We start from the raw sequence: 20,921 nt of genomic DNA, 5'->3' as shown, positions 1-20,921 counted from the left end.
TACAATGTCAACAAAGCCCCGAGATGGAACAAAACTCTTCCTCTTTTGCTAGCTCACCTGCTTTCCTTGTCGAAACTGACGGCTTCTGTTACGTCTCGTTTCTTGTGTCCTGGTTCGCGCCGAGGTTCTTTTTGGCGCGACTTCTTTCCGGACCTTGGACCAACCCGTTCGTAACGACAAATACAGCGAGGAACGGGAAATTGATGTACATACGGCCTGGCTAACAGCTCGTATGATGTAAAGCAAGCAACGAGCACGGGGGCAAATGTCCGACAAAAAAAAGAAAAGATGCCGCAAAATGGAGGAACTGCTGCTCGTTCTTTGTTTTCTTCTGGACGAAAACGGCTGGAAGTTTAATCTGCCGCCATGTACGATTTAAAGGACGTGACGTCGTCTTGAATCCATTGCCCCGACAGGCTCCTCCTTTGCTCTCTCAGAATGACCCCTGGCCGGACCAACATAGGAGCGCGATATGAGGTGGGTACCCGCATGTTCGAGGCTTGTATTGGCAATGTTGAGTATACACTACGGTCGTTCGACTGGACCTCACGATGGCATCGGTTTCCTTTTGGTCTTTTCTTTCCATTTTCCATTTTCCATTTTTATTATTTTAATGAAAAAAATTATACAATTTGAGAGTCGCTCGGGTTTCAAGCCGCCGACAATGGAAAGAGTGACTTGCATACAGCAAGTGCGTTTTGTGCTCCGTCCGCTCAGGTTGGCAGGGGCGTTTGGCGCCGAGTCGACCGTCCTTCTTTCGGCCGCTCGCTCACCAACGCGCGTCGAGTGCCATGCCAAACCTCCGGTGTGTTTCCTAGCTCGTAATCTGCCAATGCTTCCTTTGCCTGTTTTGGTTTACGACGGTCACGGAGTGCGTCCGGACGCGGGAAAACATCAGTGTATCAAAGTCTGCTTTTTCTGCATATGGAACGCCAGGCTGGTTAATAGTTTCCTGCCTGACAAATGATTCGCTCCCGGTTTGTCGTTCCTTCCCTCGACTTCACCGTTTTCTCTGTGTGGTGTGTGGTTCCTTCCCTCCCGGTAAGATACTTCTGCATTTGCTGCCAATCCAAACTCCTACTCCCCCCATCGGTTACCTGCATTGCATCCTCACCACCGTTTTCACTCCCTGCTTAGCTTCTTTGCCGCCCCCGACAAAAACGTGGCAACTGTGGCCTGTCGCCTTTTGTCTTTGTTGTTTTGCCTTCGCGTTCGCGAATTTTTTTTTTGCCTGCCACTTGCCGCTAGGCACGCGAAAGATTCTTGGCCGGTTTTGCGGGTAAGCGCTGTTTTTTTTTTTTTTTTTTAAGAAAGAAAAGGATTAAAAATTCTCGTTTTACGTATTCTTTCGTAACTCTTCACCTTTTTTTCCGTCCGCAGTGACTTCCTTGAACCGTTTTGTTCCTTCTCCTCCACCTTCCGAACAAACGTTCTACTCCTACAACCTGGTTCTTTCCTTCGTTGACAGTGTCCCGTCGCTCCTTCCCAGTGTATCCTTTTGCAGCCCTTTCGACCCCTTTTCCCTGCTGCCATCTCCCACGCGTCTTTTTTTTCTTTCTTTTTTTTTTTCGCCTCTCACCATCAAACCAAGCGCCGTTGCTCTAAACAGGCGTCAACTGGTACGGTCACCGGGCGTGCTTATTTCCAGCGCTGGCATCTCTTTTTCCTCTACGAATTATCTGTTTCCCACTCAGCTCCCCCAACCTCCCTCTGTATTCACTGAATTTGTCCCCGAGGCATGTGTGCTGGCTGACAATATATATATCAAGAGGTTCTTCCCCTTCTTGACCTTCGGTATCCACTTGTCCACTTTTACATCTCCTTTCTTCCACGAATATCCACCCATACCCACCCATCTATCCGTCCCAAGCCACTACCACCCGTGTCGTCCGCCATCAAACAGTTCCTTGCTCACACAATAACAGCACAAAACAGTGCACTAAAGACCGCCGCAGTGCTACCACGCTGCCTCCAGCCCACTGAAAAGAACCCACCCTTCCCGACCACGGACCACGGTACCTGACAGGCGCCCCTCCCAGTAAACCCGACCAAAAAAAGCAAAGGTAAGACAGACAACGAGGAAGGCGCGAAGCAATCACAAGGAGAAAGAAAACAAGCAAGGAAATTTTCTGCCACTACCAACACACCAACACTACCACACCACCACAGTGCTCATAGCCTCTCCTTTCCCTGGCTCCTTCCCAGTGGTTCGCAAATTGATTTACCCGCTGTATTCTGCAGTAGTTTGTTCTTTCCTTTCCTCTCTGCTACACCCCCAACCAAACAAAAAAAAAAATCCATGCCACTCGCCGGCTCTAACACCCAACCCTCTCAAAAAACGCTTGACCCTCACCCGTCCCCTGTCTCCACTCCAACTTCTTTTCTTCCCTTCCCTTCCACTTTTTTTTTCCTTTCTCTCTCCCACTCTTTTTTTACCCCGAACCTTTTCAAAGATTCCAAGAATCTATCTCTCTTTCGTTCTTCTATCCCATACCCTCCACTTTTGAGAGACCGCATTTAAGCATCACCTTATCCACTCTGCAAAATCCCCACCCCTACCAATATCACATCGCAACTCAATTGTTTTGTGTGCTGCCATCTAATCGACGACAAGACGGCTCACAGAACTCGAACTCTACAGGTAAGACGCGAGTTGCAAGAACTCCCTAGCCACCCACCCATTGCCCCTTTCTCCAATCCAAGGACGGGGTCCGGAGACCCTCGCAAAACACGTCTTGAGAGGACGCGAAGACGAGACGAGACGCGCGCATACAACCACGGCAAGGCAGCAGATATTGCTTCAGAGAGGATCGCGTCAAAACAAACAAGGCGAGGCGAGGGCACACGCCCGAGAGCAAGCAAGATGGCACGCGGCATCGCGGAAGACATGGGATGAAAACATACCATGCGGCACTGTCGATTTCTCGCCGACGGGGCACAAAGGGAGGCTTTCCAAGGACGGAAAACGACGCCGGGGATCAGGACGGCAGCATGACTCTCTGCATCGTCCCACGATACCGTGTCGCTGAGTTTCTTCGGCCCGCGTTTTGTGTTTTGGAAGCAAATCGGCGGCTAGTGGAGAGAAAAACTTTTCACCCTAGTCTTTCGAAACACGCACAACTTTGCACTTTCGACTCTCTTTGTCTCTCGCATATCGGGTCAAGACGCGACGAACATCGTTACCTGCCTTCCTGCTCTACCGACAAGCCAGACCATACGCGTTTGCTACGCAAACTTGAACCACACGGGACGGGGCCGCCTGCCCTTCCAAAATACACCCTTACCACCGGTTGTCTCTTGCCCCCCAGAGTCCAGGAGACGTTGCCAAAATCTTACAACGCGTGAAGTCTGGAGAAGTTAAAAAAGGAGCCACAAAACGGCGGAGGGTGAGGGGAAGAACGCACGGCTGGCTTCAGGTCGGTCGGGGATTTTCACTACGCTTTTCAGCCTGATGCGAGCCGCCAGATCGTCAACGAACGAACGGCTTGACGTGACGGTCTGTGGCCGCGTGCCGTGGCTGACATAGCCGAGTCGTGCCCCCTTCTTTGGTTGCCTTTTTTCTTCTCTTTTCTCTCGTCCTCTGTGCTGGCCGCCACTTGCATTTGGGTGTCACTGGTTATCTGCGCCCGCTCGTAACCTTTTCCGCCGCCTTCCCCTTGTCCATATACATGCTACCGCCACGCTATTCTTTCGGCCAATCTCTGCAGTTGCCTTCCGTTTGGGGCTGCTTTTGCTGCCGCTCTTGTTTGTCGGCGTGCATATTCTAGCTCACTGGATGCGAGCGCGTGCACTCCGACCTCGCTCTTGTCTAGCTAGTCCTCTCTGCTACCGCTCCATTGCGGTTCCTGGTCGTCCTGTCCTTGGATTTTGCGGCGTCTTGGGGGTGTCACATTGGCTGCCTAACCCGCACCAACTGTCACTCATTTCCTGTCACTTCCTTTGATTCTCATGCGCGTTCGAATTGTGCATTTTTTGTTGTCGTTTTCTTATGTTTTTCTTCTGTGGCCGGACTTGTGCCTGTGCCCCCCTCACATCGCCGTGATTCGTTTGGTGTCTTTTTCTTTCACTCGTGCCAAACACGAAAAATGAAGTCAAAGCGCATCGATTCCTCGCCATTTTTTTCCCGCGCGCTTTTTGGATTCGGCTTTAGTAATGTCGTGTCCCTTTTGTCTCACAACATATATACCCACATCGCGTCCCATCCACGCGTCACACTATGTTCTAACGTGAACACCCAAACAGCTAACATTTTAATCGAAAAGGTCATCCGAGGAGGAAACAGGAACCCATAATATGGACGGCTCGCACTACTCGTCTAATGTGATTAACGGCACATCGACTCCGTCCTATCCATCATCGGCCGCTTCTACGCCCCAGAACAATCTTCAACCCCATACCCTCCCGCCACTGCAGCACCAGCAGCACCAGCACAACTCGCAGCATCCGCAGCACCACCAACAGCAGCAGGGCAACGGTATTATGCAAAACGGTACCCCGTACGGCAGCTACCCGCACACGCCGCGCACCCCGGCTACTCCCAACACCCCGGGCCCTACCATGAACAACTACCCTCCTCCTCCGAACACCAACGGTGGCCGTGGCTCGTACCAGATGATGCCGGGTAACTACCAGCCTACCCACCAGTACGCACCAACGTCGTCTGCCATGCTGCCGCAGACCACCACCGCCATGGCTCACCCGCAGCCGATCGCACCTGCCCCTGCGCCAGGCAACCGGGGCCCTCCGATTCTGCGCCCCATGCCCGCTAACGGTGTCATGCCGCAGCAGGGCATGCAGTCGCCCTACACTCAGAGCCCTCTGATGCCTCAGAACATGCTTCCGGATAACGAGCCGCCTACTCATGTAGTTGGCTCTCAAGGCCGCCGCGGCATCCTCCCCAGCGCCCCCGGCAGACCTGCTCCTCCCGCAGCCGGATCGGTTACCAAGAACCAGATCCCGCAGAAGGATGCGGACGGCAAGTTCCCGTGTCCTCACTGCACGAAGACGTACCTGCACGCCAAGCACCTAAAGCGCCACCTCCTGCGTCGTAAGTTTTTTTCCCTTTGCCCAGTGTGCCAACTGTGTCTATATAGTTCAATGTTTTCTGGTTGTCTTGTCTTTCGAGCTTGCAAACAGTGACGAGGGATTATGTTAGCCTTTTTGAATTTCCCTCCCATCCACGCGAGTTGAATCTAACAATCTTTTAAGACACCGGCGATCGCCCGTACATGTGCGTTCTGTGCAGAGACACCTTCTCGCGCAGTGACATCCTGAAGCGCCACTTCCAAAAGTGCTCGATTCGCCGCGGAAACCCGACCGGTGTCAGCCATCTGTCGCACCCCCACGCCGCACGTCAAGAAAAGTCAGCAGCAGCAGCAGAAGCATCTGGCTGAGTCGGGTGACATGAACCACATTAACGGCATGGGCAATGTTCAGGGCGACGGCATGGTCCACCCTTTCGGCCTGATCCCTGCGCCAGCCGATGGCTTGCAGAACAACATGCCCAACGACCAGTCTGCGCAAATTTCGCGGTCCAACAGCATGTCCCGTATTGACCCGGCCACTACTGACCCGAACCAGCGCACCGCTGCCCCTACTGCCCAGCGTGGTGTCACTAACGGTGCTCCTGCCCCGGCTAATGGCCAGAATGGCCAGGGCTACGACCAGTCCGCTGCCTACAACGGCGCTGGCATGAACCCCCAGCTGGCCAATTATAACATGAATGCCAGCCAGAACGGCATGCCCATGTTCGCCGGACAAAACCCTAACCCCCAGTCGGGACTTGATTGGTCCTCGATGTTCCAGGCCGGTGCGTATACCCCCAATGTTTACTCACAAGCTCATCTCGCACAGTCAATCAAAGCTCACTATCTAACTCTCGACAGACGCAGAACGCAACCAGCCTAGAAACTAAGTCGCTTCGAACCGGCGACGCCGACCTTCAAGCGGAAGGAGGTCACGATGACTATGTACCCAGCCACCAGCCGTTCTTCTACGACCTCTGGGGTCCGCCTCAACAAGCGCAGGACCTGTTCTTGCTGCTCTCCGCGCAAATACTCACCTTCTTCGAACACCCAATTTTACAGAGAACCCTTCGATCTCCATGACTTTGAGGATGTTGTTCTCTCCCGAAAACGGCAAATATTTTTTTCTCGACATGTACATTCATTTTCACGTCCATTTTCCAGTTCTTCATGTTCCTATTTTTAGTTTATCAGAAGCCTACACCGGTCTACTTTCTGCTATGGCATGCATTGGCTCATGCTACGCCGACACTTTCGCCCCAAACCAGGTGCGCGCAATGAACGACGTGGCCTGTGATTCCTTGCTGCGTCAATCACATATACTTGCTGCCATACACGATTCTGCTGCTGCCGGCGACTCGTCGCTCGACGTCAAGTATGAAGAGCGTCCTTTCACAGGAAACGTCCGCGATTTCCAAGAGTTGCAGGCGCTGATGCTGATGCTGATGCTGCTGTGCCGGAATGACACTCCAGAACAGCGTGTACGATGCCGGACGTTTCTAAATCTGCTTACCGTACTCGCACGCAAAACAAATCCAGTGCGAGTCTCCACGAGGACGTCCTTGCCCGCGCTACCTGGACGAGACGTCGTTTGGATGGTGCCGACAACACTGCCCACGGTCCCTCCGTGGGGAACCCCCGCTCGTCGCGGACAGTTGCGAAGGTCTTGGCTGGTCTCGATAAGGTCAAACAAAATTGTGATGTGGACATGGCGAATCAATTCCAGCCGATGGCGACAAAACCCAAGGCGACAAGGTTTCTCCAGGGACGGCATTCATTATTTTTGCCTCGGCAAATTCCTCCTTTAAAACAAGAAGCTATCGCATCTTCTTCGGTCACAGCAGAATTCTGAAAGGCACGGCAGCTGACGGCATAACTGGTGTAAAAAGTTTTTTTTTTTTTTTACTTTTTATTTTTTTTCTTGTCTTTCCTCTGTTTCCTTTGCCAGTCTTTTTCACCTGTCAATTATCTCTCCCTGGGACGGTTACCGGTATTATCCTCGCATCTGCGGCGTTTTTCGAAAGTCTTAACTCACCTCCCTTGTTGTGCGTTCGTCGATTGGCAATTACATTGTTTGGTGGTCTGTCCAATTTTTTTTACGTTTTGCTTGACGTCATTTCCGCATCTGTTTGTTTTCACTCTGCACTCGCCGTTGTTTCCCTCCTGTTTGCTGCTATTGTTTTGTTTTTGTCTATTTCAGTTCCCTCCCCCTCCCCATATACACGCTTTATTGCTATTCATCCTTTCCCGAACCCCTTCTTCCCACAAGACAATTAAAAGACAATGACCCTTGTTGCATCAGACTGGGACAACGGCGGTATGTTTGCTTTGCATTTTATTTATCACGGACGGGACTGGTAATTGATAGACTTATAAATAACTTGTTTTCACCAGTGGGTTTTTGTTGTCCTTTTTCTTGCATCTTAGATTTACTGCCACCTCCCTTTTTTATTTCCGTTTTAGTTACGTCCTTTTTCTGTTACTAAAACATACTATTCAAATCAAAAAAATCTGTTATTTAACTTTCGCTGCTCGATTTCAATCTGTACTGGTTGCCTCTCTTCGGAGGGCTTTGTGGCATGCTTTGATTGTCACTTTTGTGATATTCATCTAATGCCACTAGTAGCGCCTTTGCCTTACTACGCCGTGTGCCTTTCGTGTGAAACGAGCTGGGGTTGTAGTAGAGCATTTACAAAGAAGAGCAGGGTACCATCCTCTTATGTGACCTGCAAAGAATCAGTACGTCTATTAAGGATAAGTCGAAAACAGTTGTACACGTTGTGCGGGCAACAATCAATATTACTAAATAAGACTTTTATGACAATAAGCCGTAAAAAATGCCTTGACAAGCATTGCCTTCAAGCCTTTTCGTGGTCCCTTTAGCACACTGAGCCAATATCGTGGCCCGTCCTAGGTTTGTCCGTCTCTAGATCCCGAGCCGCGGACGGACTCACCGGATCCTCCGTGGCACGGTGACGCTTCTAAACCAAGCTGTGTAAATATCCTTTGAGACATTGCTCCGTGTTGTAAGTGTTGGGTATATATCTTTCTTTTCTGTTTGCTTTCCGTTTTTTATTCACTCTGTTGTGTTTTCTGTAGGCGACGTAGGAAGAGGTTGAAAGTAAACATAATCACTAAAACAAGGAGACCAAGGCTAATATTGTTTTCAAGAGGGCGTCTCTTGGAAAATAAAACGAGTGTCCTGTTTTTCGTGGCACTGATTTATTTCTTCCCCTTTCCGTGGTGCTTGCGGGACAGCAGACTGCGGAAACTGCTGTAGCTGCGCGAGCTACCGCCACTGAAGACAGAGGCCTTGTCATCTGCAACGGTCGGCTGGGAGGTGTAGGTATCATTTGCTGCTGAGGGTGCACCGGCAGGATGCGAGGTGGCGTTGTAGGAAGCAGCACCATAAGACTGAGCACTGTAGGCAGCACCGGCGCTGTAAGATGAAGCATGTTTGCGGGCCTGTCTGTCTTGTTTGGCCTGTTTGGCCTGTCTGGACAGTTCTGCCCTCTCCGCTTTGCGAGCTGCTTTGGCGTCTTTGGCAGCCTGTCGAGCAGCCTCATGGCGCTCTATGGCGGCGATCTCATCAGCAGATGGTTTGTATGTAATATCGTTGATGAGAGTGCGCGCAGTATCACGGTCCACACTGTGGTAGTTTGTCGACGAATACGGGTTGACTCCGTTGTGGTTCATAATGACAGCTTTGTGATTGTTGGTCTGGGAAAGGGGCAAGATTGATGTAGGATGCTCCCTGATAATAGTGTTCGGGAGGGTGAGTTTTTTTGGTGTTATTATATACGAAATGAGCAGGAGATATAAGTTATGTGTTTGCTAAATATTAAGTAGTCATGGGGTACTTTGAGTTGCTTGTTTGATTATTTTCACTGAAATTGATATTGGAAGGCAGACAGAGAGGCAGAGAGAGCTCTCTAAATATGTCCAGAGGGCCGTGATAGTTGGTCTATGATGGTGAGGTTAGACCGAGTACGAATTATAAGGATGAAGTTTATTGTTTACAATGCAAGTCTAGAACTAGCACATCTGGTCCACAGAACACCAATTTGCCTATATTGCAATTGGAAAATGGATGCCCAAGTCTATCTGTCCTGGATTGTTGCCTGGAAGCCGTTGCAGGTTAATACCGGAATGGGTGCCTTACTGCATGCTCACCGCCGGCCTGTTCGCTGTTGTCTCCTTATACGTCACCATCCAAACGCGGAAGGACTTAACTGCTTACCCGGCGAACTTTCGGCCGCATCTCGTCATCTGTATACTCTTGTTTGGTCATTATGCTCTAGTGGCACACAGCCAGAATAAGAGACCAGAATCCACGTGCCAGCCGCTACCTAACACTGCCCCCTTTATTCACCCGTTCGGTTTACAGGTCTCAACTGCTATTCTGCCCGTTGAGTCCTAGACTTACACGAAGTTTGCCGCTCCGCCTGGGGACGACGGTTCCTTTTTTTTTTTTTTTTTTTTTTTTTTTTTTTCTTTAAGGACAAATATGGCATCTGCAGAGGGCCATGGCCGTATGACTGCATAACCGGTATCCATACACCCCAAACGTGACAGAAGTGAATTATATTCGTCACCTGCGCATGGGGTGCACGAGTGAGGCTTGTTTCTGCATTACTTCCTTATGACTCAGGCGCGCTACCGATGTCACATATATCATGCACGCAAACCCGCGCTTACGATAATTTGCGGGTGCACACATCTGCTTATTTTGACATTCTCGTCGATAGTATTTTTGAGAAGAGGAGCCACCAGGGACACACAATCACGACCCTGCATGTTGCTAAAGAGAGAAAATAACCAGATCGTCTCCTGGGTACCGATTTTGATCAAAACCCTTTAATGCACATGTTTCAGGTGGAGTCAAGAGCCGTTCCTGTGCCACATGCGGGACACGGAGCCGTAAGCAGAACCATACAGAAGGACCAGCAAGAGTGACAGTGTGATGGGCGGCTGTATTGATCTTTCTAAGAGACTCTTGAACCTGGTGGCAGGGGGGGTTGGATGGCATGGGTCGCATTTTTAAATTCTATTAAAGTCCTTCCTCGTGGGTATCGTCACTCGCATATTTGGATTTACCCTGTTCGATTTACCCGTGACGCACCACAGATACGAAATACAAAACGGGCTCGCTCTTTTCTCGAGTCTGCTTCGTATGTGTAAGGGTTCGGCCTGGGCAGCTTCTATCCTGGGGTGCCTACGTCGTCTTTACCTCGAGCCAGGACTATATCGAAGAAAGAGGAAGGTCGTTTGGCAGAGAGCGTGGCCAGTGGCTCTGCAGCGCCGGCTTCCTCCAAAGGAAGACAAAAAAAAAAGACATTGAAATAAGCGATCCACCCCTGGAGGCTCTGTATCCTAAAATAAAGGATGACATTGGTATTGCGGCCTTGTCGACACTGTATGTCGCTGATGTCGCTAGCTTGCCGTCATGGATGCCTGGCGCCCCTTTGACACTTTTGCCAAGATGCAAAGATCTTGTGTCATAAGAGAGTGGTCAAGGGAAAATGTGACCTAATGCAACTGTGGTACTACCGAATATGGCCGTCTTACTACTGCATCGGCCACATGCTCGATCGCTAGATGTCCCGCTTGTTCACTCAACTTGGGATGAATGGTGCGTCAAGCAGGAGGGTGTGGCTATTGGTGTGTGGCTGTTGAAGTACGACACAAAAGATCGGATACTGTCGTTGTGAGAACATCGGCACTTGGACACAATAAAACATCGGACGGCTGGTGGCGTTGTAGGGTGACAAGCATTTCCTTCCGTTACCAAGGTCGCCCTCATGGTCTCATGTCCAGAACGAATGTCGACAGGATCGCGAACTTGACGTGACTATGACTTTAGCGGGCGACTTTATAAAGCGACGACGCTTGCCTCCCTCTCTCGGTCCCGTGATGAGGCTTTCTGGGTCTTGTCCGTTTCGATGCACCTCGTGATAGTTCATCCAATGTCCCCACCGGAGATTCTAGGGCCCGAGGATGACGGCCGAGACTCGTGTCGGGGTATTCTGAGGCATATCCGATAGTTCTCGGAGAGACGGCAATACATCTGGGGATCTTGAACATATGGGCAGGGCCAACGTTCGGGTTGGGCTTCTATGATTGCCGCGTGTCTTGGAGCGCCATGTTTACTGGCCATCTTTTGAGCGACGCGTTACGGACGTCTAGATGAGAATACGCCATTGTACAGTCCAGTCCAGTCATGTAACAAAAACCAAATATCAAGCACAGACTGTACTTGGAACAGACTTCTGTCATTGACAGCCTTGTGGTTCTGCTGACGGCTTCCGAGCCTTGTGCCGCTGGTCGTTGCTTGGCCTTAGGGGGTAAGTGCAAGGCTGGAGCCTCTTTTCGGTGTTTTCCCACTCGCAGGTGTTAGCTGTGTTCAGTTACGGAGGACGACAAACATTTCCGCGCAAATGATTGCGCCGTGGAGAAGGAGCAACCGCTAAAAGGCGGTGACTGAAAAAAGTGTGCAGACAACCAGCACGCAATTGGCCAATGGCTGCCGTTGGCGCTGCAGGGGCCACCGGCGCGATTTTACGGACACTTGCCCCTGGAAGGACGCCGTAGGAGCACCAGGAACGAGCAAAGGCTGCCGTAGTTTCCGGGCTTTCGGACACGCTGGAGCTCACTCTCTAGACGGCCCTGAAAACTACGGAGTATTAATAATTAAAAGAGACACGAGGCAGCTTCCTGCTTCTCAGTGTCCATTGTGGGCGCCGGGCTTCGGGCAAGGAAGGCGCGAATGGAGAGTGCCCGGAGATAGCACCTCGAAAACAGCATACGCGTGTCTGCATGCAGTTGCCAGGAATGGCAGGGAAACAAACTGGTATTATTTAGGTATCTTAAGGTCCTAATGCGCCCCGAAGGAGGCTCTGAGACCGCACTGTATTTGACCTCCCGCATACGAGTACGAAGCGCAGGCACTGCACATGCAATCTTGCCAACCAACGGCGCGCTCTGATTCGCCAGTTGGCCGTCCATGACATCCGATTTTCTCTTATTCGCATTCGTTCGTTCCCCAACAAAAATCAACACAACCAGTTTGCGGCAGCGGAGGAAGGAGTGGAACAATGACACAGCAGCCGCGCCTTCCTCGGGCCATACTCCGTACATGTCACGACGTTTGCCAGCCACGGCTTCCCAATTTGTCGGGTTACGTATCGTACATTACGGATGGACTTTATCGACCGGAATCCAAGAACGGCAGGAACAGATATGCATACTGGTAGCACGGCGATGTTTCGCAGCTAACGGTTTTAATGGGTCAGCCCCGTTTATTTTCCATCGCTACTTTTTTTTCACTTAATTTGCATGGAGTAATTAGAGACTCGAACGGCGACGCATTTAGAGTTGACAGGACCAAAAAAAAATGGATGAAAGCAAGGGAAGGACCAGCTATTCCCTTGGCCGGGACCAGCCCCCACCTGATGCTGGAGTGATTGCCTGTGGCATCGCATTTGGGAAAGCGCGGACGTTGTAATTTCCGGCTGTGCTTTGTTTTGGCGTGGAATTGTTGTGTTTCTTGGGGAAAGAGCGACAGTGAAAAAAGGGGGTCCCAAATGAGAGAGCCGTCTTCTTAAAGATTTTTTTTTAAACAACAGACGATGTGGATTCCCTGGTGCCTCCGCCGATGATTTTATGATTTTTCAGCGCCCGCGGCGCATCCGTCCCAGTAAATCCACTACTGTAACGCATGTCTTTAGCCTCTGTCCCTTGACTCTGTCCCGTCGGTCATTTCCTTCCCACTCGACCACCGAACCGGCCTCCTTTTCTGATGCCGCCCCTTCCCCATTCTCTTGAGTTTGTCCGTCTCCCCTGGTCGTGTCCGCTCTTTCCCTTTTCAATCGTATTGCCTCGTTCCTTCCTGTTGACTTCTCCCTCCGCCAACCTACCCAATCCCGGACGAGGAGAAATAATCGACCGACCAGCTTGACCCACCGCTCCGACTCTTGTCTCTTCACCCACGCGCGGATCGCAGCATCTCCTTTTATTAGCTGTTCCTCGCCCTCTGCCAGTCCGTCACCTCCCCTTCTCCGCCCACTCCCAAACACCCACCCGATCCAGACCGGACAGTTGTATACGCGACTCGCTTCACAATGGAGACCACGAACGCGACGTCCTTTGCGTCGCCGCTGGCGAACGCCAAGTATGTCGCCGGCGCGCTGCCCGTGCAGTTCGAACCTGTGATCAACGCCATTGCCAATGCCAGCATTTGGCAGATCCTGTTGGGCTTGCTGGTCACGGCTGTCCTCTACGACCAGAGTGAGTCCTTTGCCCCTTTCTCTTCGTTTTTCGCTCGTCCTCTGGCCTGCGTCTTGGCCTTGCTTTGTTGCTGACGGCCTGTGCCAAAAAAACAGTAAGCTACATCTGGCGCAAGGGCTCCATTGTCGGCCCGGCCATGAAGCTGCCCTTTATGGGTCCCTTCCTGCAGAGTGTGAACCCCAAGTTCGAGGAGTACTATGCGAAGTGGCAGAGCGGCCCCCTGAGCTGCGTCTCTGTCTTCCACAAGTGAGTATACAACGGACAGCTGTGATCCCGGAGGGGGGGGGGGGGGGCTTTTGCGATGGGGATCAAGTGCATGGCATGGTGGTGGCGCGGTTGTGATTTGTTAACCAATTGCTTTAATCATGTAGGTTCGTGGTCATTGCGTCCACTCGCGACATGGCCCGCAAGGTGTTCAACGCCCCGAGCTTCGTCAAACCCTGTGTCGTCGATGTCGCCCACAAGCTGCTCGGTGCCGACAACTGGGTCTTCCTCGACGGCAAGGCCCACGTCGACTTCCGCAAGGGCCTCAACGGCCTCTTCACCCGCAAGGCCCTCGAGTGCTACCTGCCCGGCCAGACCGACGTCTACCGCCGCTACTTTGAGCGCTTCGTCCAGATCACCAAGGACCACGACGGCAAGCCGGTCCCCTTCATGCCCGAGTTCCGTGAGGTCATGTGCGCCGTGTCGTGCCGCACCTTTGTCGGCCACTACCTCCCCGAGGAGTCGCTTAAGAAGATCGCCGACGACTACTACCTCATCACCGCCGCCCTCGAGCTCGTCAACTTCCCCATCATCATTCCCTTCACGCGTACCTGGTACGGCAAGAAGGCGGCCGACCTGGTTCTGCGCGAGTTTGCCAAGTGTGCCGCCAAGAGCAAGGTCCGCATGCGGGCTGGCGGCGAAGTCGACTGCATCATGGACGCCTGGATCAAGACCATGATCGACTCGGAGCGCTGGCGCGAGGCCGAGGCCAAGGGCAACACTGAGGGCCTCGAGAAGCCGTCCCCTCTGGTGCGCGACTTCAGCGACTATGAGATCTCGCAGACCATCTTCACCTTCCTGTTCGCCTCCCAGGACGCCACCAGCAGCGCCTGCACCTGGCTCTTCCAGCTCATGGCCCAGCGCCCCGAGATCCTCGACCGTGTCCGCGACGAGAACCTCAAGGTCCGCAACGGCGACCCCAACGGCGATGTTAGCCTGGACCAGGTCGAGTCCATGACATACACGCGCTGCGTTGTCAAGGAGCTGCTGCGCTACCGCCCGCCTGTCCTCATGGTGCCATACTTGGCCAAGAAGGACTTCCCCATCACCGACACGTACACCGTGCCCAAGGGCTCCATGGTCATCCCGACGACGTACCTGGCGCTGCGCGACCCCGAGGTGTACGCCAATCCCGACGTGTTCGACCCGGAGCGCTACTACTCGGGTGACGCCGAGACCAAGGGTGCCAAGAACTTTTTGGTGTTCGGCGTCGGTCCGCACTACTGCCTGGGCCAGCAGTATGCGCAGATCAACCTGGCGCTGCTCATCGGAATGGCTTCGCTGCAGCTTAAGTGGGAGCACCACGCCACCCCCTTGTCCGAGGAGATTAAGGTGTTTGCCACCATCTTCCCCAAGGTGAGTTAGTTAGCCAACAGTCGCAATGGCAGTGACGACTGTGTCTTTTTATGACGGTTTTTTTTTCTCCTTCCCGAGAGGACATAACTAACGTTGATGTAGGACGACTGCCCTCTGACGTTCACCAAGCGTGAGTGGTAAAAGCTGAACGGAGGCACAAGGGAGCCGGGACAGAACCATGGAGTGCTTTTCTCCCAGCCTCATCAACCATCGAATCGAAAATACGCTGGGCTCTGAAGTCTTGACTTACTTGCAGCGGCGGCGTTGGTATTGTTGCGTTTTGCAAGATGTCGTTCTATAAAAAGACGTTAGCGACACAAAGCGCGGGGTCCTTTCCCTTTTGACGACTTATCATAATTCTATTGTTTTGTTTTGTTTTGCCGAATCCCGCCAGGCGTTTTAATGTGGTGTTTTGCCGTGCCTCGCTCTTCTTGTCTCTCAGGTCTGTTGTGGGAACGAAGTTAGTCGGCCACGACGAAACGGGAAAGCAAGAAAGGTTGGTAGGGCATATGTATTCCTTTTTTTGTCCTTTCTTAATTGTTGGTAATACTTGCCAAAGCAGATGTTGGGTGTTTGTTCTCTCTATCTCTCGTGTCTTCTCATTTCTCCCGTTCGGCATCATAGAGCATGATTTCGTTCACCAATCATAGGGACAATGCAGCCCGAGTTTCTTTGTCGGGATTGGGAGTCGTTGTTGGGGACCTAGTTGACGACTTTTCATTGCCTTTTCATCGACTTTTATTCTGTTTATAGAATTATTTGTATCGAAGGAGCAGGAGGTTAACCAAAACCAACTTACAAATAGTTGTAATTATTGCCCAAGGGGTATATTAAGCATGAGATTCATTTCTTCTTTCTTCTTGGTTTACTTGCTCTTGTTTTGTCCTGTGCTATTCTTCATGTCATTCCGTTCTCAAACAAAAAAGGGTGACCTCACCTGGACATGCAGCGTGCGAATTGTTGGATGCGTAAGTCAGTGGACCGATAGGGCCATCGTTCTTCTCTTTGATTGGAACAGTGTGCATGACGACTACGAATAAGAAAAAGACGAGAAACCGAGAAAGATTCGAAATGGACGTCATGCGCTTTATCTAGAGGAACAAAATGGTCACTAAGAAAAGATCCAGAGGCCACAGCAGCCGTCAGCCGTCGCAGAAATGGCTGAGAAGGGCACAGCCGACCAGCCAAAAATAGGGCCGTCACAACCAGACCTGACCAACTGAGGCTGACGACGAGTCCCAGGATCTGGTCTGAAAATACCCCCTCCTTGCATCGTCCAGCCTCTGTAGTGTGTAAGAGTAGCAGCAAATCAAAATCTGACAAGCAGACAAGACACAGCCCACTGGACGCTCCCACGGAGACAAAATCCGTCTTGACGTATGTCATCCCTTACTACGGAGCGTCTCTGTTTCGGTCCGATCCATCTAAGCTGAAGGTCTGGCAGTTTTCGATACGAGCCTGCGTGTTGATGAAAATAAACATGGAAATGCACAATGTTCATACGTGTTTATTTATGGGTTTGAAACGCGCAGCAAGGGACACATGGCCATTCGTACCAACCGAATCTGTTCCTTGCTGTCAAGCATTAGACACAGTCGATGGTCTCCGTTTGGAGAAGCGATGTTGTTGTTGTAGACGTCTCCGTGTAAAAAGAGCAAAAGGTTATGTTGTATTGTCACTGCGACCTTTGACGGGATGTTGAAAAGACTGTGTATAACAAACGCGAACCATCATTTTGTTCCAGAAGCCAAAAATAAGAAGGCGAAAGACTATAGAAGAAGAAAACATAAACCACAAAAAAATAAAAAATAAAAAAAATAAAAAAAATACACATCTTGGTCCAATTTTGTAGTTGTGCATGGAACAGACGCCGTGTCTACTCTAACATACAAGATGTCGCCTGGTTACCTTTCCACCCATTCGCCTGGTTATTGAAAAAGTAGGTAAAAGTGAGAGAGCAAAGCCAAAAAAATTGTACAAAACAGACAAGGAAGTAACACATAACGAAGCCAAAGAAAGCAAGATCAAAACGTTTCCACAAAGACAAGCACGCGTCGGGCCGTTACCCCTTTTCGTCTGGACGCATCTAGTTGCTGGCCGTGGCGGCGAGCGGCTGCTTGGTTTCCTCGTCACCGCCCTCAAACATCAGCCGTGTCCCGTCGTTCATCCATTGCACAAACCCACCCAGCGCTTCTCCCGCAACATGGCACATCCGCGCCGCGGCTGCCTCGCGTTCAGCGTCCTGCTGCCCCGCTGCGTCGCGCCGAGCGGCTTCCAGCTGCTCGTCACGCTCCTTGCGCTTACGCCGTCGTTCTTCGCGGAACTGCTCCAGCCCGTTGAGGTACCGAACGCTGTGGCCAAGGCCCTCGTACTCGGGCGCCGCGCGCACGTTGTCCGCAGGCAGATCGTCGCTTCCGCCATTCGCACCGTGTCCGACGGACGGTGTCGTAAAGAAGAGCACGCGGCCTTTGTCGTCGCGATGATAGTGCTTGCGCAGACTGTCGGGGATTGTACTATCAATGTCCTCGGGTAGCACAAACGCTTCGGCTGCCGCCCGTGGCGGCACATAGCCGTTGGGCACGGGGGGAGGCATGATAGCTTGCGACTGGTGCGACTGTTGATGTTGTTGTTGTTGCTGCTGCTGCTGCGGTGGTTGCGGCGGTTGGTGATGGTGCGGTGGCACAGGCGGCATAATGGGTGTCTGGCGCACCGGTGTCGACGATTGCATAGGCGCGTTCGCCATCCTGTGCTGTTGCTGCTGGTGCTGAGGAGGGAACTGCTGGTTGTAGCCGCCGGGGGCAGCAGGAGGCATTCCAGGATGATGCTGTTGCGGTGAGAGATGGAGCTGCTGCTGCTGCTGCGGCGGCGGGGGCACCATCATCTGGTTGTGCTGGACGGGCGTGGGAGGGCCCTGCCGCAGCATTTGATGCTGCTGCTGATGCTGTGGCGTATTGGTGTTGTAGTTGTTGTGCGGCAAAAGGTGGGGGGATCCGCCTGGCATTGGCCCGCCCTGCTGAGGTGGCACGGGAGGGTGAGCCGCAATGGCCTGCATGGAGTGATGATGGGGCGACGGCTGGATGTGCGCATTGGGCGTCCCAGGTGTGCCTGGAGCCATGGGCACGGCTCTAGGACGCGGTACAAACTGCTGCTGCGCGTACGACGCGTGCGGTGATGGAGACTGGCCGGGGTGCACAGCACCTGGTTGCAGATAGCCCTGGGGCGCGCCGGGCCCAGACACGCGACGTGACGGGTCAATGTGCATGTCGCTGGCCATAGAAGGCGGCGGCGGTGGCACCGCTGCTGGATCTGGGGGTGGCGACTCCTTCGGGGGATGTTAGCGATTGAGGTCTCAAAAGACGACGTATCAAAGAAGAACAAAAAAGCCAATGGACAAAGACAAGAATAACAACGGGCCGATTTGCCAATTGACACGCGTCATGCGAGAAACGGTCGTTGGCGGGTGGTTGGGAGTGTGGATCTTAGAGATTCTTAAAAATGCAATCGAAGGAAGAAAAATGGGAGTAAGACTCCGGGCAAAATAGATGAGAAGGATGGAGAATGAGGTCCAGACAGAGCCTTTGCTCCAGAAACAGCGAACGCGACAAGTGTGATGAGTTTTTGACACCCAGGCAGGCAGGACAGCCGCGGGGCTGACAAAGAAAAAAGAGAAATCTCAAACAGTCCACGCACCCCTCCAGCGCCATAAAGCGCAACCACGTGAACATGGGCTCGTCAAATTATACGCGCGCGCGCAGGGGCTTCGTAACAACAACGGCGAATGGGGCAAAAGGACAGTGGAAAGGTGCAGACGGATACCAACTGACAAACGTACTCGCAGAGACAACTTACATTGGGCAGCCGGGGCCGGCGATGCACAGAGCCGATCATTGGCGGCGCGTTGGGATTGCCCCATGTCGGCTTGGGCAGAGCATCTGTTTCGCTTGCATTGGCATGCAGCAGGTGCTTGATCGGACTGGGGAACTTGGGGAAGCGGCGCGGGGCCGGGTACGGTTCCATCAGAATGTCGAGGCCGCGCACCTCCTCCGGCACGCAAGTCTCCCACTTGGCGATCTTGGTGAAGCGGAACGTGTCCTCGCTGTAGCGGTATTCGCAAACATAGAGCGTCTTGTTGGGGGGGTAGCCGCGTGGGCGCCCGCGCGCGTATTGCTCCAGGTACATGACAAATGTGCGGTCGAGCACGTCTTCAAAGGGGTGGTCACGGTACTGCTCGGTCTTGATCACTTCGTTCTCGTAAAAGTGACGGTCGAAGCGATGCACTGTCTGCTCCGGGCGGTAGTACCAGCAGGCGTTGATCCACGCACGGCCATCTCTGTCGAACCACATGCGGAAGATCTGGGCCACGATGGGCTTGCTCGGGTCGTTGGCGTTTCGCAGCAGGACCCAATCGCCGATGCGCCACACCTGGCCGAGGTGCTGCACACCGGGCACAGCCAGCCGACCGTGCTGGTCGCGGAAGACGTCGTCAGGCTTCTGGCGCTCCTGGGCGACCAGGCGGCGCATGAGGGCCTGCAGCTTGACGGCGGCGACAAAGATCTCGCTGCCATCCTGGTTGTACAGCTTGGCATTGTTGAACATGAGCTCGAAATCGCCCGCGGCGTCGTCAACGGTGAGGTAGATCTTGCGGCGCGACTTGCGCTTGATAATGTCGACGGCAATGGGGTTCTTGATCTCTTCGTAGTAGTCCGGCAGCAGCTCCTTGTCGGGGAGCGTCTCGAACGGGTCGAGCAGCGGGTCGCCGTCCTCGTCCTCGGCCTTCTGCAGACCGGCAATAACTGCATTGATGCGGCCCTCTGTTGCGGTGTACATCTTGGAGGACATGGCACCACCATTCTGCTTGACAAGCTTGTGTCGTGCAGCAGCAGAACCACCCTTCCGCCGCCGCCGACCGGTCTCCGAATCGACGTCGTCATCGTCGTCGTCGTCGTCGTCCTCGGATTCTTCTTCGTCCTCATCCTCATCCTCGTCCTGCTCGCCATCGTCGTCGTCGTCAGCCGGTGGCGACGGCGAGAAATCGGGGATCTCGCCGAGGTAGGGCAGCTCGGCTTCCTTGGGCTGGATGCTGCCGTCCTGGACCAGCTGTTGCAGCTTGGCCTTGAAAATCTCGCGCAGCTTGACGGCGTACTGGAAGATGGGCGCCGAGGGGCGGTTGTAAACCTGGGCGTTGTGGCAGATGAGCGCCACGTCGCGAACAAACTGCGTGAAGTCCGTGTACACTCGTTTTTGCACGCGGCCGCGAATTGTGCTGAAGGCTGTCGGCTCTTTGATAATGTCAAAGTAGTCGGGGATGACCCGCTTGTTGGGGATGCGTTGAAAGCCACTGGCAACCTCGATGCCACTGCAGGAGAAATAAAAAAACAAGGTCAGCATTGGACGTTCATCTCGCAAATTCGGTTGCTTTTCTTTGTGGGTCTCGGGCCACCTTACTCTTCCTCGTATGTGCTGAGGTAGTGCGCCGTCGTCTCAATTAGGTGCAGCAGATCACGCTTGGCCCGGAAGGCCGCTGCCTGCGCCGCCTTGGCGTCATCGCTAGCACCGGGCGTGACCTCCATGGCCGCGTCCGTCATCTCGATGTCATCATCGCCGTCGGCGTCCAGGTCAGGATCAGCCTCGCCATCGGCGTCTTCGTCTCCGTCGCCGTCCGCATCGGCGTCCTCCTCCATGGCCGACGGCCGAGGCTTCGTGGCCTTGGCCTCAATGGACTCGTGCACCTCAGAGGACGCGTCGGCACCCCCCAGTTGCTTCTCTGCAACGCCGTCTCCCGCCATGGCCGGGCGCTTCAGGCGCGTTTGTGCGGTCGTTTTGTGCGTTGTATACTGCGTCGCCTGGGGGTGCGTGGCACACGCATACGCCAAGCTCTGTCGGTTGTGGAGATGGGACACCGCTGCCGGTCGTGGGTCGTGATCGCGATCACGATTGTGTATCTCGTTGGGAGTGCGGCGTTGCTCCCCCGCTCGTTTGTATCGTTGTCTA

At 53.1% G+C, this 20,921-nt stretch overlaps 5 protein-coding genes across 5 annotated transcripts; 2 read left to right on the top strand and 3 right to left on the bottom strand.

The window, feature by feature from the left end:
- Positions 1 to 4,293: 4,293 nt before the first annotated feature.
- SPBR_07085 (c2h2 transcription factor) lies at positions 4,294 to 5,914 on the top strand (the record flags this gene model as incomplete). The annotated part of the gene is made up of 4 exons (XM_040765339.1): positions 4,294 to 5,047; positions 5,209 to 5,230; positions 5,292 to 5,809; positions 5,886 to 5,914. 4 exons carry the CDS (start codon positions 4,294 to 4,296, stop codon positions 5,912 to 5,914), a joined length of 1,323 nt encoding a protein of 440 aa, XP_040616948.1.
- Positions 5,915 to 8,246: 2,332 nt separating this feature from the next.
- SPBR_07953 (uncharacterized protein) lies at positions 8,247 to 8,720 on the bottom strand (the record flags this gene model as incomplete). Its single annotated transcript, XM_040766206.1, has 1 exon — positions 8,247 to 8,720. One exon carries the CDS (start codon positions 8,718 to 8,720, stop codon positions 8,247 to 8,249), a length of 474 nt encoding a protein of 157 aa, XP_040616947.1.
- A 4,424-nt stretch (positions 8,721 to 13,144) lies between these two features.
- SPBR_06918 (C-22 sterol desaturase) lies at positions 13,145 to 15,071 on the top strand (the record flags this gene model as incomplete). Its single annotated transcript, XM_040765174.1, has 4 exons — positions 13,145 to 13,310; positions 13,406 to 13,556; positions 13,682 to 14,930; positions 15,033 to 15,071. 4 exons carry the CDS (start codon positions 13,145 to 13,147, stop codon positions 15,069 to 15,071), a joined length of 1,605 nt encoding a protein of 534 aa, XP_040616946.1.
- Positions 15,072 to 17,016: 1,945 nt separating this feature from the next.
- Positions 17,017 to 18,204, bottom strand: SPBR_07419 (uncharacterized protein; the record flags this gene model as incomplete). The annotated part of the gene is made up of 1 exon (XM_040765673.1): positions 17,017 to 18,204. One exon carries the CDS (start codon positions 18,202 to 18,204, stop codon positions 17,017 to 17,019), a length of 1,188 nt encoding a protein of 395 aa, XP_040616945.1.
- Positions 18,205 to 18,667: 463 nt separating this feature from the next.
- SPBR_06842 (uncharacterized protein) lies at positions 18,668 to 20,716 on the bottom strand (the record flags this gene model as incomplete). The annotated part of the gene is made up of 3 exons (XM_040765098.1): positions 18,668 to 18,688; positions 18,780 to 20,286; positions 20,376 to 20,716. The coding sequence occupies 3 exons, from the start codon at positions 20,714 to 20,716 to the stop codon at positions 18,668 to 18,670; spliced, it is 1,869 nt and encodes a 622-aa protein (XP_040616944.1).
- Between the last annotated feature and the right edge of the window lie 205 nt (positions 20,717 to 20,921).

Source organism: Sporothrix brasiliensis (assembly GCF_000820605.1).
Source record: "Sporothrix brasiliensis 5110 chromosome Unknown Cont20, whole genome shotgun sequence".
NCBI classification, from domain to species: domain Eukaryota; kingdom Fungi; phylum Ascomycota; class Sordariomycetes; order Ophiostomatales; family Ophiostomataceae; genus Sporothrix; species Sporothrix brasiliensis.
This window is presented reverse-complemented; position numbering and strand designations above follow the sequence as displayed.